This window comes from Triturus cristatus, chromosome 10, assembly GCF_964204655.1.
Source record: "Triturus cristatus chromosome 10, aTriCri1.1, whole genome shotgun sequence".
Classification (NCBI taxonomy): Eukaryota; Metazoa; Chordata; class Amphibia; order Caudata; family Salamandridae; genus Triturus; species Triturus cristatus.
Window position 1 is genome coordinate 361753790 of NC_140593.1, and position 14044 is coordinate 361767833.

Here is a 14044-nt window from a genome sequence, read left to right on the forward strand (position 1 = left end):
GCCAAGTTATGACATATATCAGTAGGGCACCGAGAGCTTTCATTAACAATTAAATTTAAAAAAGCATTAGATGAATTAGAATTCAACTTTGGTTTGCGCAATTAAGTCAGCAACTTTTTTAGATTTAAACGATGTTTCATGTTGTGTGCTTTTGTTACATGTTTCTACTATAAAACAGTTGCCTGTTGTTCCTGTGCAGATATTACATGCAGGTGTCGTTCTTTACAAACTTAGTTTGATAAGGAAGTCCCTTGTTCAGTTGAGTTAAGAATCAGTTTATTTCCCGAGTGTCCCATAATGGAATTTCAGGGCAGCTCCAGCTAATGTATGTCTCGACACTACTAAGTGGTAAAGTGAAACTATTTACTCCTCTTTGCAGTCCTTCACCTTCTCTCTGGGTTGACTGATTACGATCATACCTAGCCACGTTTCTGACCATCGACTTTACGTGAATAATGTAGATGTTCCAATTTGGGTTCGTTTTAACATAATGCCATCCCAAACTTCTCGCGTTGAAAGTACCTCACATACTATTTTAATCCTGGATCACAAAATGTGAAAATAAATTGGGGAAGATCACAGTGTAAATAGATATATAAAGAGACATGACAGTTTTTATAAAGACTGCTTTAAAATGATCCTGCCCCAGCTGATCTAGTTAAACCCTGCAGTCCTGTGTCACTGCACCCCTTTCCTTCTCCCTTTAGTGGCAGGTCACACATTTAGGTTCTATAGATGATACCTCTGTCCAATCTTTTTCTATGTTGTAACCTCCCACTCTTGCCATCTTTGTGTGTTTTATCTCAACCCTCAACTTCCCTTATATTTTTTCTGAAAGTACCACCTACAAACATTCAAGAAGGATATTTTATGAACAGCTCAATGAACATGAATTAACACTTTCCTGGGGAGAGTACTAATCTAGTTAGGTAATCATACGAAATGAACTTAAGATTCCAAATGACCAAGTGGTAGACAATGCTTACACCATTAAAATACCATGTGCGTGGGGAGATATGATCACATCACCTCCATCCGGGTGGAACTAACTGGCTCCCCATGCCGGTCCACATCATCATCAAAACCAGCTGAATCATTTAAAAAGCCATCACAGCCAAAATCCCTGTTTATCCTGCAGATAAGCTCACCAACTCTGGTAGTTCTTGGCACACCTGCAGCCAGAACACGATCATACTGCAGAGAAAGGAGAGTAAAAAAGAAAAAACAACGCAAAAGGCCTTTTCCATCTATGTACCCAGGATCTAGAACAACATTTCCAAATCCAATAGGACTGCCCCAACGCTGCTCCAATTTAGGAAAGAGTGAAAGGTTTACCCCTTTAAAGAACACTACATCACAATGCATTAACAGTTCACAAACCAACAACCTCTCTTTTCACTTGTTGACTTTCTGCTGGACTTATATATAGTGCTTCTTCGCTGACTTTGGGCTAGGTCTTCACTATGGGAATGGCACATACATGCATACTTATTTCAGAAAAGAAAAATATGAAACAGTACGCTATCATTAACCTATGCCTGAATAATTAAAAAAAATGCTGTTCATCATTATTTTGCTCTCTGCGTCACTAAAGAGAAGAGACAGTCATAAGCAAATCAGCATAGGTCCTGCTCCAACAGGAACAGTTGAGACAGATTTGAAAGGACAAGTCCCCTCTCAACTGGAAACAAGCATTGGCATAGCCAATAGGTCTCGCCTTTGGGACCTTATAAGTGTTTAGCCATGCAACAGTTGCATAACTAAATACTTATAAGGTCCCAAAAACGAGACCTATTGGCTATGCAAAGCGGCCCTGCGGCCGCGAAAGTGAAAGTGATCGCGATCACGATCAAACATCAAAGCAGCCCTGCGGCCGCGAAAGTGAAAGTAAGCGTGGTAAAAGTGGCGCTCACGCCCGCGCACATGCACTGTAGCTCTAGGCTGGCCTGGCAGCACTTTTTGGAGCCCTCTCAATAAGTCTCGCCAGACCAGTGCATGCGCTGGGTCAGGCGAGACCTAAAAAGCAATCCCTGACCGATTTCACTCTTCTTGGGACTAATGAGTAGGGTGCAGCTTTAGTCCTATAGCAAAGCGAGCACAGGATCTAATTATGCACACAACCTGTCACACTCAGAGTAAATAAAAGCAGGTACTTGAACAAAAATCCTTCAATAACGCTACATAAATGGAATAGTCTTAAATAGCATAATAATGCCAATATTGGGTTTTACATCAACAGGCACGTTTTGTGACTGCCTAGAACCCATTCAAACAGACAAAAGATTTGGAAGCTTGTGGGAAAAAAACAGTAAAGCATAATAATCACTTTCGCCTCGCTGAACTGGACTACACTTTTTTCTTCTAAGTTATTTACATGCTTCTTATGAGATCAGGGTTGTTGAAGAATGTTGCCATTGTTCTAACATACTCTGAGGATCAGCGGGAGATCAGAGTCAGTGTGTCTATGAACTTTGCTTTTTTGGACCATGATACAATTATGCTCAGCGGTGCTTCCTGACTGCTACTTTGAAGTGTATTTTCTGAAAATAACACTGTAAGAGTCATAATATTGCCATCCTGATTTGGTTGTTACATGGGGGAAGATGCTGCGTTCCATTAAAGGCCACCTCCATTCCTGACTGTGCCATGCCTTTGTCCCCTCTCACCTTCTTCTACCTGCTGAGTAGATAAAATCTAGTCTGACCAGTGCGATCAAACATCCGGTGAACCTTTAATGTTTGTTATGTTTGCAACAGGAAACCAGACAGGAGAGTTTTCTGAACAGCGGGACCTCTGTGGGTCCACTGTTCTGTAGCACAAGCGTATTTCCTTTAATGATATGTGAAAAAAGCCTACTTGACACAGCCTCATTTAGACTCAGGGTGGTAGGTCCACTGGGAGGGGAGTGCGAGTGGGGGGGAGGCAGAGGTTATGACCTCAGTGACCCTGGCAGAGGACGATCTACCCTAATAAAGGGATCTCTGCCTTCTGTAAAGGAAACCGCCTCCAAGAAGACACCATTAATGACACTGTAGGTTTGCTCAGTTACCGCCAAGCCTAAACTAACTACATCAGTGGAAGTTTTTTTCTCTGAACAAAAGAAAATAGTCTCTAAGCACATGGAGTTTTCTCTCTGCATGACCAGGCCTTTCTACATTTTCCATACCCATAGCCATCATAAAGCACATGATGGTCACGGGCAGGGAAAATGAGTGAAGGTAGTCTCGCCCTCAATAGGGCCGTACGGCAGTCACTGTGACCTGGTGGTACCTTGGTGGTAGGGCAGTCAGGTCAAAGGTTAACACCAGGAGAGCAAGCCGAGTCTCCATTGGTGTAAACAGGACACTTCCACAAATCTAAATATGCCCTCTCTTGACACCTAAATAATTAACACACCTCACAAAAGGGTATCCTCCTCATGCTCTCATGCTCTCCAAAAGTTCTGCAAAGTGACTTTAAACTGAGAACCTTCCCTCGCTTTTCTCTAATCCCCACTGTACACCCAAACCCTAACCAGCTGAGCCAAGCTGCCACTTCAGAACACATTCTCCCTCTCATTTATACAAGCACTACACCATCAAAGTAACAACTGTAAGAAACGTTCTAAACTCCCACATGTCAGCATCCTTGTGAGTCAGCACACTTGGGTCATCCCCAAATCCTCGGCATCCTATACAGTCTTACTCCTCCCAACTTTTACCTTCCACAAACAGCAATACTTTGAGTGGTGTTTCTGTTACTGCTCCAAACCCACACAACCTTGCAATTGTCTCTCCAAGCATGTGTCTCCCTATAAAGACATCTTAGCCAAACGCATGCTTTACGCTAATTCTTACATCATCATAGACCTCATTTACTGCCTGCCCGCCTTGCAGTCAACCCACCTTTCTAATCAACCACACAGCGCATCATAGATTCTAGTGATGGGTGATTCCCCATCTTCAAAGATAAAACTGTGAGACCTCTAAAGCCACAAACACTAATTTTCTAAACGCAAATATGCAAAAGAGCATTTAAGGCATCAACACACAAGTAGTAGAATGGAGTCTATACATACACTGAATAGCTTTAATGCTGTAGGAAGTGTAACTGGGTGCTTAACAAAAGGCATCAAAATTTCAAAAAACAATCTTTTCCGGGATGCCGAACTTCCACTCTCCCATAAACATGCAGCTAGAGCACCTCTGCTTAAGGTGATACAGACAACCCCAGGACTCAAACAAGAAATTCAAGCTATGGGACAATCACCAATTCAGATTCATACAGGCACACATCACACAATCTACCCTGCTTGACAATCTATCTGTGTAGAAATGGATCAATATCAATCAGCCATCGCGATACCCACACATATATTGGATCCTCCGATACAGTCATTCGATAACATCAGTTTCAACAGGCTTAGAAAAGATCTATTGCATGGCTTGAATCTTTTTCACTAACTGATCACAATTAGTGCAAACAGGCCCATTCTTTTTCTAATGACAGTTGCGTGTGTTGGGTTCTCCAGGGATCATCTCTGTGGTCGCCTCTCATCACAGCATAACTGACGCTGCTAGCTAACATATTCAAGCGTTCCCATCTTGAACACCAAATGTACACTGACGACAAGTAGAATGTAGCATACCCCAGATTCCAAAAAGAATCAAATGGTGCTAGCGAACCAATTACTGGATGCCTCTAGCAATAAGAAGGCTGGTTGGTTTCACAGAAACTCGCACTTCAGGCATTAGACAATGAAAAGTAAAATAAAGCTGAAGTTTGTTAAGTTTTGCCCCAGCAGCCTGGCACTGAAGTGCACTTTTTATTAGTCTGATCTATACAAGCGACAGGCAAAATGACATCACTCACAGAGCAAGAGAGCCAATGACTGGAGTGGACTGTCCCATGCTGTATGCTGTAATGGACGGAAGTAAAATGAGAATGACCAATGGACAGGCCAATGGATGAAGAGGGCTGGCTCATACTTATATGTATGTATTTTTGGTAATTCTTGGGTTTACATGAGTCTGGTGGGGTTTGAAAATAGCGTTTATCATCCTTGAAATACTTTACTCACCTGCATTGAAATCGGTGCTGCCCTGGCTCCTCGTACGGAGCAGAATTAATTTATTCTTCTGACCGCCGACGAACGGTGTGCCTGCTGCGGTGCGGCCTTGGGCGTGACACACTGCTCGAAGGGGGGCATCGGGCCTGCATTGGACTTATGAGAAGCTCCAGGGAAGCTCACAAGAAGCTGTCTGTATCCTGTCAGGGGCGCCTAGATCAGAGGGAGCACCTCCTGTTTTAGGTTAAGGGAAGCGCCTGGCTGTATTCTGTTGTGGGTGCCCAGGTGAGACGGAGCACCCCCTTAGTGCCGCCCCTGTTCTACGGGCAGGGGATACAGTTGGGCTGGGATATTGATTAAACTCCAGGGCAGAGTTTAGGGCCTATCGACTGCCATCCTTGGGCCTGTGGATCTGTAGCGTAAAATTAGCACTCCTTTACGTACTCTGACATGGCTTTGTGAATTGACTCCAAAATATCTAAATTGGCAATACAATGGGAATATTCAGTGAACAATCATGCAAAATTACTACAAATAGAATGAACGGTGTCCTCTTTGCCCTGTTACAAAAAAAGAGTTGGATGCTTCTGGGCCAATTCACTAAGGTTTTTAAGAGTAAGTAAAAGAATATGCTTGTAATACGGCTTCCCATACTCAAAAATGCTTTTGTGAATCAAACTTTCCGTGTTCCAAACTTATCCCTAATTTTTGAGGAATGAAGAAAAAACACTTGAACCATCATTTCTAAAAGATTGTATGTGGGTCTGCAAACGAAGTAGCAGATGTTTTCTAATGGGTGCTTTGCAGAGAAATTGTGGCTTAACTAGTTATATTATTCTGTGCATTTTGTAGTGTAAATGCTTTTACACATCACTTACTCCTCCTAATGAAACAGTGAACCACTTTAACCTAGGCATCATACTGCTCTGGAACTGAAGGTAAGTGAAAGGTAGTGAGGTGGGCGGAATTTGCGAAATTATCGCGAAATTGCTCAAAATCTTCGCGAGCACGTGGAACTTTCGCGAAGATGCGGAGATTGCTTTTCCTGCCTGTTCGCGATGTGTTTTTGCGTGCTCGCGGGGAAATATATCTCCAACTTGCCCATGCGGTCGCTAATGGGCGCGGCCATCTTGCTCGCGATGCTTATTTCCTGTTCCGGGTCGAATGACGTGTTCGCGATCGCAAACTCTCGCGGGATAGCGCGACCGGATACCAACAATCCAACATTTCGTTGCGCACGCGAACGGATAGGAAAACTCATCGGTGAACCCAGGGACCTGGTAAGTCACGACCCCGCACGCGACAACGCATTTTTAAAGCGCAAACAAGAAAAATACTTCCGTTTTCGCAGCAGGTTGCGAAAGTTTTGACATTTTCGCGCTGTCCGCGGAATGCAAAAATGTCAAAATATCGCAAAGTCCGCGAGCGGAACGAAATTTACCGCCCAGGCCTAGATGCTATTTTTGGTGACTGGGGTCAGTCTAGTGCTGTCAAGGAGACCATTCCAAGCATTTGCTCCAGTTTCTTTGTGGTATATTAATTTGACAGGGATATATGTTATCATTAGTGGACGTTATATGAGTACACCACAAAGATTGCTATGATTAACAGATAGATTAGAGAAAATTAGGTGCTTCTAGTTTCAAAACCAGTTTTGGAGAGATACGGGACACGCAGGGATTATTGGGCCCAACCATGGGAGTGAAAGTCTTTTACTTCTGATGCCTCGGGACCCATTCTACTATTGATCCTGAGCAACGGGGCCCAATCCCCCCATTAGCGCTTGACTCTCAGGAAAAGCCTGGTGTGGGCAGTTCAAGGCACCATTGGGGGAGACCAATACAGGGGAGTGAGCAAAGAATCACAACTCAAAATGCCCGCAGCACCACCAATAAATCATTGTTCCGCCAAATACTCACTTTTAGGAAAAAAGAGAAGTATTTTATATCTACCGCTAACAGCACAAAGGAAGAATAAGACATTCACAAATAACTACACAATCTCCCTAAGGTTGGGGCTCTAGTGTTTACTTGGCGGTTCCCTCTCCGACTTCCTCCTCACTCTAGCGATAGTGGTTGTTCCCTATTCACTATTGGCACTATCCAGGATATGCCCTACTAGTAGTCCAAGTCACAAGAGTCCACTCTGACTCTGCTCTAAAGTCAAAAGTGTTCCATCGCTGATGCCCTATTTAGCCAGTAAGTTCCCCTAGGACCGAATGGCCCGAATTCAGTCTCACCCGCACCGGCAGACCCTAAGTGTCCAGACTTCCTGAGCGAGCCCCCTCTGTGGTCGTAGGAGCGGCAGCAGCTGGTCTATGTGGGCTCACTGCACACAGCCCAGGTAGGCTACACTCACTGTCTCCCGATCTCCTCCCACGCGGTTGTGCTCCTGCGGCAATCAGTGTTTTTTTGCAGTTGTTGTTGCAGATAAGTCTTATGGTCTCTCCCAAGACAGGGGGCAGATGGTAAGACGTACCCGTGCTGATCCCTCGTCCAACGGAAAATGCGAGGAGGGTGAACTACACTGACAATGCTCTGGGACAGTACACACTTCTGGCTAGTTCTGGTGACCCTTTCTGGCATATGGACTTGCCGGGTCCCTACTGTACATGGGCACCACACCACTTGGCAGAGAAGGTGTCCACACAGAAGACTGTCCTGGCATACAGGGTTGCTGTTTCTTAGCTGCACACAGGCTCTGGCCTGATCAGCACAGTGTTCAGCAAAGTTCTTGTGTAGCAGCCCCTCCTGGCATACAGTGTTGCCAATCCTCAGCTGCACAAGAGCTCCAGCCGGATCAGCATTGCAATCACCATGGCTCGCTTCACAGCCCGCCCACCCCCCAACATATGGGAGTTGTTGACTTTGTCCTGCACATCGGTGCAGCAGCTGTTTCCTCACACCACGCAACAGGAGTCCACTCTACAGGATTCCCCACTAGACCTTACTTCCTTCAATGCTCTCCACTTCCTAACAGGGCACACACGACTTGGCAAGCAGGTAGGCAGTGGTGCTCCAGGCCGCAGGGCAGTTGGCCTTGGATTCCCTGGGTGATGTTCACTCACAGAGAAGAGAGACCAGCTAACCTTGAGCCCTAATCCTGGTCACAGGCAGAAGTCTTGCAGAGCTTCCTCTCCTCACACAGCCTGTCTGGCTGCCTGCCAGGTGACACTTTTAGGGGCTGAAGCTCCCGTTCTTATAGTCCATTTCCAGACATCAAATTTGGTTTAGAGTCTTAGTCTCTGAAGTTTATGTTGGGGGTCTACTTCTTTTGCAATGCCCACTCCTCTGCCCTTTCTTCCTCTAAAAACGCAGTGTGTTACAGCGGGGGTGAGTCCAAAGCTGAGAGCCCCAAAACACAAGTCATGCGAGTGACTAGAGGTCACACCTGGATGTCATCCAGAGTGATATGTGCATCAAAAGGTTAGCCCAGGGCCCCAGCCCTACTCTTTATGATTTTCCTATCCACCCCATCTCCTTCCTGAGATGTGCACGGGCCCCTTTCTTGTGACCACTCACTGAATCAAAGAGTGCCCTTTAGGTGTGCAGGGGAAGCCTAGCTCTTCCCATTCCAGTGTGTGTCCCACCCAGCTTACAGGAATGCAGCAATACACAAATCTGTCTGAGGGTATTCCTCTATTTCCACTCCATGTTTCAACATGCATTCCTGAGTCTCCCAAATTGGAACCAATGGTCCTCCAAGTTTTGTACCATTCACAGGCACATATATAAACAGTGCATGTATACGTCACACACACATTGAACAGCACTGTAACCATCCAGTCCAGTACCACTTGTAGATACATGTGCATCCAGCTGGTACATTTAACATGCACACACTGCACAGTGTTTCATGTATTGCACCACTTACAGGCATACATACACTTAGCAAATGTATTCAACACTCACCTAATGTCCAGACCTACACCTTTCAAAGTATTGTGCCACTCATAGGCACACATACACCCACCACATGCATTCAGCATGCACAGTATTGCATTATCCCTGTATTGTACCCTTACTGGGCATACATACACTCAGTACAGATACACCACGCATGTGCTGTGCAGCACTAAACACCAAACCAATGCAGGCAAAAGGTGAGATAAGCACACAGCAACTGACCTTTAACTGAGTGAGCCTATAGGCCTCACTTTAGTAACACAGGATAAAAACGACCTGCTCACTCCAACTGATCACTACAAGATATGCTGCCACCACCACTCCCATGTGCTGCTTAACTCCTGCTGAAGGCAACAGCCTTCCACCACAATGAGGGTAGCACTTTGGGTGCCCTTCCTGGTCCATCAAGACCACAATCCGTGAGACAGGCCAATGTCCGTGTTTGCCTATGGCAACAAAATTCAGCATTAGGGATCCATACATGACTACAGGTGGTCGAACTTCTTTTTTAATTTATTCAATGAATTTGTGGCATTACATCAGTGGTTCCTTGGTAGCCAAATCATACTCAGTTCAAAACCAAAATCACATATCCCAATGCATTCCAGGTCTGAGCATGACCCTTCATCAGGGGTCACTTCAATGAGTTCTGAAAAATGCATGAAACAGAAGAATTGTCAAGAACAGTCCACTGGTTACTATCTAACCAGCATTAATTACGTCATCACTAGCTTGTGACAATTGTGCAGACTATGCAAAAAGGTAAAGCACCAAGTAACCGGTTACAAACTGTCAAACAAAAGGTTACGTGGAAAATGTGAAAGCATGCTCGCTATGATTTGATTGATGTGCTATTCAAAACCGTACTACGAAACGTGCAGAACCAAGCAAAACAGTGTTCAAGATCTGTGAAAGTGTCTTAACGAAGGCCAGATAAGAGTGAACAATGGATACGAAACATGATGTTCAGATCTCCTAAAGTGCAAAGAGTTGTTCCTATCAGTCTCGTTGCTAAACACGTTTGTTTTGATCTTTCCAGAGTCAATTTGAACCAGTACATCAAGGAAAGCTATACGATTTTTTATCAATGTGAGTGTTTGACAGTTTGTAACCGGTTACTCAGTGCTTGACCTTTTTGCACAGTCTGCACGATTGTCACAAGCTAATGATGACGTCATTAATGCTGGTTAGATAGTAGTAACCAGTGGACTGTTCTTGAAAAGCCTTCTGTTTCATTCATTTTTCTGAACTCATTGAAGTGACCCCTGATGAAGGATCATGCTCAGACTCGAAATGCATTGGGATAAATGATTTTGGTTTTCAACTGAGTATGATTTGGCTACCAAGGAACCACTGAAGTAATGCCACGAATTCATTAAATAAATTATAAAAAGAAGTTCGAGCAACAGTTTAAAGTGTATAAACTGATTGAAATTGCGCTAAAGCTGTTAATACATTTTTTTGTTATTGTATATGTGCTCCAGCCATCTTGGAGGGACTCTCCCTTTCAGCACACTTGACGCTTTGTTAAGTTGGCGCCTTTGGACACGGGTACTGCAAGGATGCACAGTGATTACAATTTAATTTTATGTGCTTATTCAGCCATAACCACGAGTGCACACTGGCAACATTGTCATGACTACAGGTGGGCCACTCAGTGCAGGGTGCAGATCCATTACCATGTGGAAGACTTTTCCGTGCCAACAGTTAGGTTGTAGGAGTGTGGGTTCAAAGGAGATGTTGTCGTATAACATGCATGCGAGTTAGAGCACTTTATAGTCTGAGAACTGAGACACGCAAAGAACAGAGAGTAAGTACAGGGGCATTCGAAAGAAAACAAGGAGATACAACTTTTGGACGTTTTAAGTGAGGGTCAATTTTTCAGGCAGGGTTTTCGGAATACATACGTGGCTTTTTGAGACAGAATTCAATATGAGTATACAAAACTATTTTCCAAAACTGGGCTGACCATTGATAATTCATCAATGAAGCACCCATCTATAGTTTAATAGGTTATGTTATTCCCTATATATTATTGATCATTTGCATAGCACACTCCAGAAACTGAAGTTGGGGTCAGTGGCTCACTTATGAAAACGCAGTAAATGACCCAATTTCCTCTTCTTACCAGTAAAATAAACGATATGCCGCTGTTTAAAATGTACATATAGTAACATAAACGCTCCTAACATATGTTCTTTGACATGTGCCCTTGCTGGTCAAAGCACAGCTGATGTCGGTCCCCCAGCATGCACTGGACTAACCCCAAACATTTAATTATAGAAAAGGCCATGTCTTACTCTGTAGGATTTATTCTCACGTTTGAATTCGAAAATGAGCTATATGTTTTCATACATTAGCAGAGCAGGTTTGCACTTTAAACAGCAGATTTACCCAATCACCAGTGCCTTGCACAGACTTCTAAAGTGAGGAGTCGAAAGTATCATAGCTTTTTAATAAACTAAAATTATTTCTGTGTGTCACTGTCAAATTGCGATTATTGTCATTAAATGCTCTTATAACGTTTCTAGTGTACCCAAAAAAAAACTCTACACAAAAGTGCTGTACAAGAAAAGGAAATCTCTTGGCAATATCAGACATGGAAAACCGTCAGTGGCAACTGTCTTAATATCCTATTTTGAGAATATTGCCCCGACATCATTCTCTCATCAGTAGTTACTGCTCTTGCCCTGCTTTTGTGGGTGACACCACTCTTTAATAATTATTGTCCAACAGAGACTCCTACCTTCCACTGTCAAGCAGAGACTCCTTCGCCCTACTTTCTTCTTCCCCATTATGCTGGTTTGGGCTGAGCTGCTTGAGTAGCGGAGCTACTTCAGCGGGTGCCGGGGTAGAGGACCACTTATCAGGAGGGAAGCAGTCTAGTTCATCGCCGCAGTCCAAGGCTGTTACTGTCATTAGGCAGGTGTGGAAAGGTGTCTGAAGGGCAGAGAGACGGCTGTTTATAAAGAAACTTGCTGTTCATCACCTTGCGAATGAAAACGTGCGTGTGTCTCTTTTAACAGCAGTTTCAGAAGAGGCAGAGCACTGCGCGACTTCCCCCGCCTCCTGACTGGCATGGTTGGAGGTTGCAGATTAGTTTCATCATTGTGTGACACAGCCTGGATTGGAGGTGGAGTGAGTGCAGGGCACAGATGTAGGAGAACCGGCTTCAGGCAATTGAAAGCAGAACTTTCTGTCCGCGGAGGTAAAGCCAGCAAAACACAAAGCAAAATGTCTACTAAGGGTCCTTAGTTTAACAGTTTTACAGTTTAACCAAGGCGCACACAAAATGAACACATCCTTTTCAACTCCCCCTAATTACTGGGCTCCTGTCTGAACCTACACAGACACGATTTCTCTGTACCTTTCCATTCTATCTTTTCTCATTTGGACAGAGATCGGAACCCACATCCCTGCATCTAAATATCCCTATAGGATGGATGGCACGTTCAGGCACACGCTGCTAAAACCTTTTAAAGCAAAAAGTGGCGTTAGTTTAACTTATTCCCGATTAGAACTTCTTCTTCCTTCACTAAATGTTAATGATGACATTTGATTCCCCAACGTTTTCCTTCAGATGTCCCTTTTATCTGCTTTTAAATGTAGGAATGCAGGCTTTCTGCCCACCTTCCCTCTAAACCTTCTTTCTTAAGCTCTCGTTATCTATCTTTGTCAGTGCCTGTCACTGTCAATATTTTAGTTACTATTCTAGTAAGAACCTCCTCGATTACTGCGCCCCTCCCGAGAATATAAATTACATAAGGCGAAGCTCATACTCCGTAGTTATAAAGTAATTTCCTGCTTAGAGCAGAAGTTCCGCATTCTTTCAAAAACCGCCCAAAACAAGCCGCCCCCCACATAACAACAAGGGTCGATTAAACAAGGGTACAACACGGAAACACATTTGGATAGTTAACGAAGAAATTAAAATCCTGTTATGTTGTTATTATAACTGTTGGTGGCATGCACCAAACAGTCATATGTTTACCTTTAAGATGTGTGTGTGAGCGTGCTTGGAATGCCACTTGGTAAGTGGCATTCGAGTTCTCCAGTCAGTTGCTGTTGTACCTGGAGACTGACGGATGTATATCCTGGCGCTCACCTGTTTCTTTTACAATTATTTATCTTCAATAAATAATATAATCATCCTCCTGGCGATCTTCCTTCACTTCAATTGGCGACGTTTTGGGATCCGGAACCACAGTTTACTTGGAGGAATTTGTAATTTTTTTTTTGCCATTTTTTTTGACAACTACGAGACGACAAGCAAGGTGCAAAAGAGACATTGCAAGAAGTTTACGTCGGGAAGATAGACGGTACAAAGGAGTACGTGTGTAGCTTCGGACTTACTTGTGGATGTGGATTGGGGCAGTTAGAAGATCCGCGCTGACTGCATCTTTCAAGCGGTGTGGAGGTTCCGAGGACGGGCATTGCGCAGAGCTCCTGACGTAAGCTGAGAGTGTTGATACGTCAGGAGCATGCGCAGTACCGCTGTACGCGGAAACGTCATCGCGCAAGGTCACGTTGCGTGACCTTGCGTAGCGGCCATTTTGGTTGAGCAAAGGTTACAAGGAATCCACAACAAGTACGTGCTGCCACTGGCTTTCGACTTGGCTGGAGAGGTTTTATCACGGGAGGCCGGTAATAGGATGAAAGGATTAATGGAAGACTGTAGAAACAGGTGAGACTGTCGGGGCATACAAGCGGCGTTACATAGAACGCTTGGATATTATACAATATTATTATAAAAATATTCGAGGATTATATATATATATTTTTTGTGTGTGCCATTAAGAAAAGATTCCCTACAACTGCTAATTATTAATGGATAAAGGCGATAACGAAGCAAATCTCGTAGAGGGAAATATGGCACAACAACATTTTTCTATCAGCAATCCACACCCTTTTTGGGCTACAGGAGCAGAACCGAGTATTAAATGGATGGAATGGAAGGAATACTTCATAAATTACATTTGTGCAGTAGATGAGGCAGGGAAAATGAAACCTGAACAAAAAAAGAGGATACTCCTTCATTCTTTAGGACCTGTAGGATTGAAAACTTATTCGAGAATGTCTAAAATTTTGGATG

The 14044-nt window shown here is 44.0% G+C and overlaps 1 protein-coding gene across 4 annotated transcripts in view; it reads right to left on the reverse strand.

The window, feature by feature from the left end:
- Positions 1 to 14044, reverse strand: part of LOC146789441 (ATP-binding cassette sub-family B member 5-like) — a 1226636-nt gene that overhangs the window by 726910 nt on the left and 485682 nt on the right. The window contains exon 1 of one of the 4 annotated variants that reach the window (XM_085631576.1): positions 11699 to 12305. The exons of the other annotated variants lie outside the window; for them this stretch is intronic. Within the exon in view, the coding sequence (XP_085487702.1) occupies positions 11699 to 11871 (173 nt within the window). The 5' untranslated portion in view covers positions 11872 to 12305. Of the gene's footprint in view, positions 1 to 11698; positions 12306 to 14044 lie in introns of those variants that run through there. 4 annotated transcript variants of the gene reach the window in all.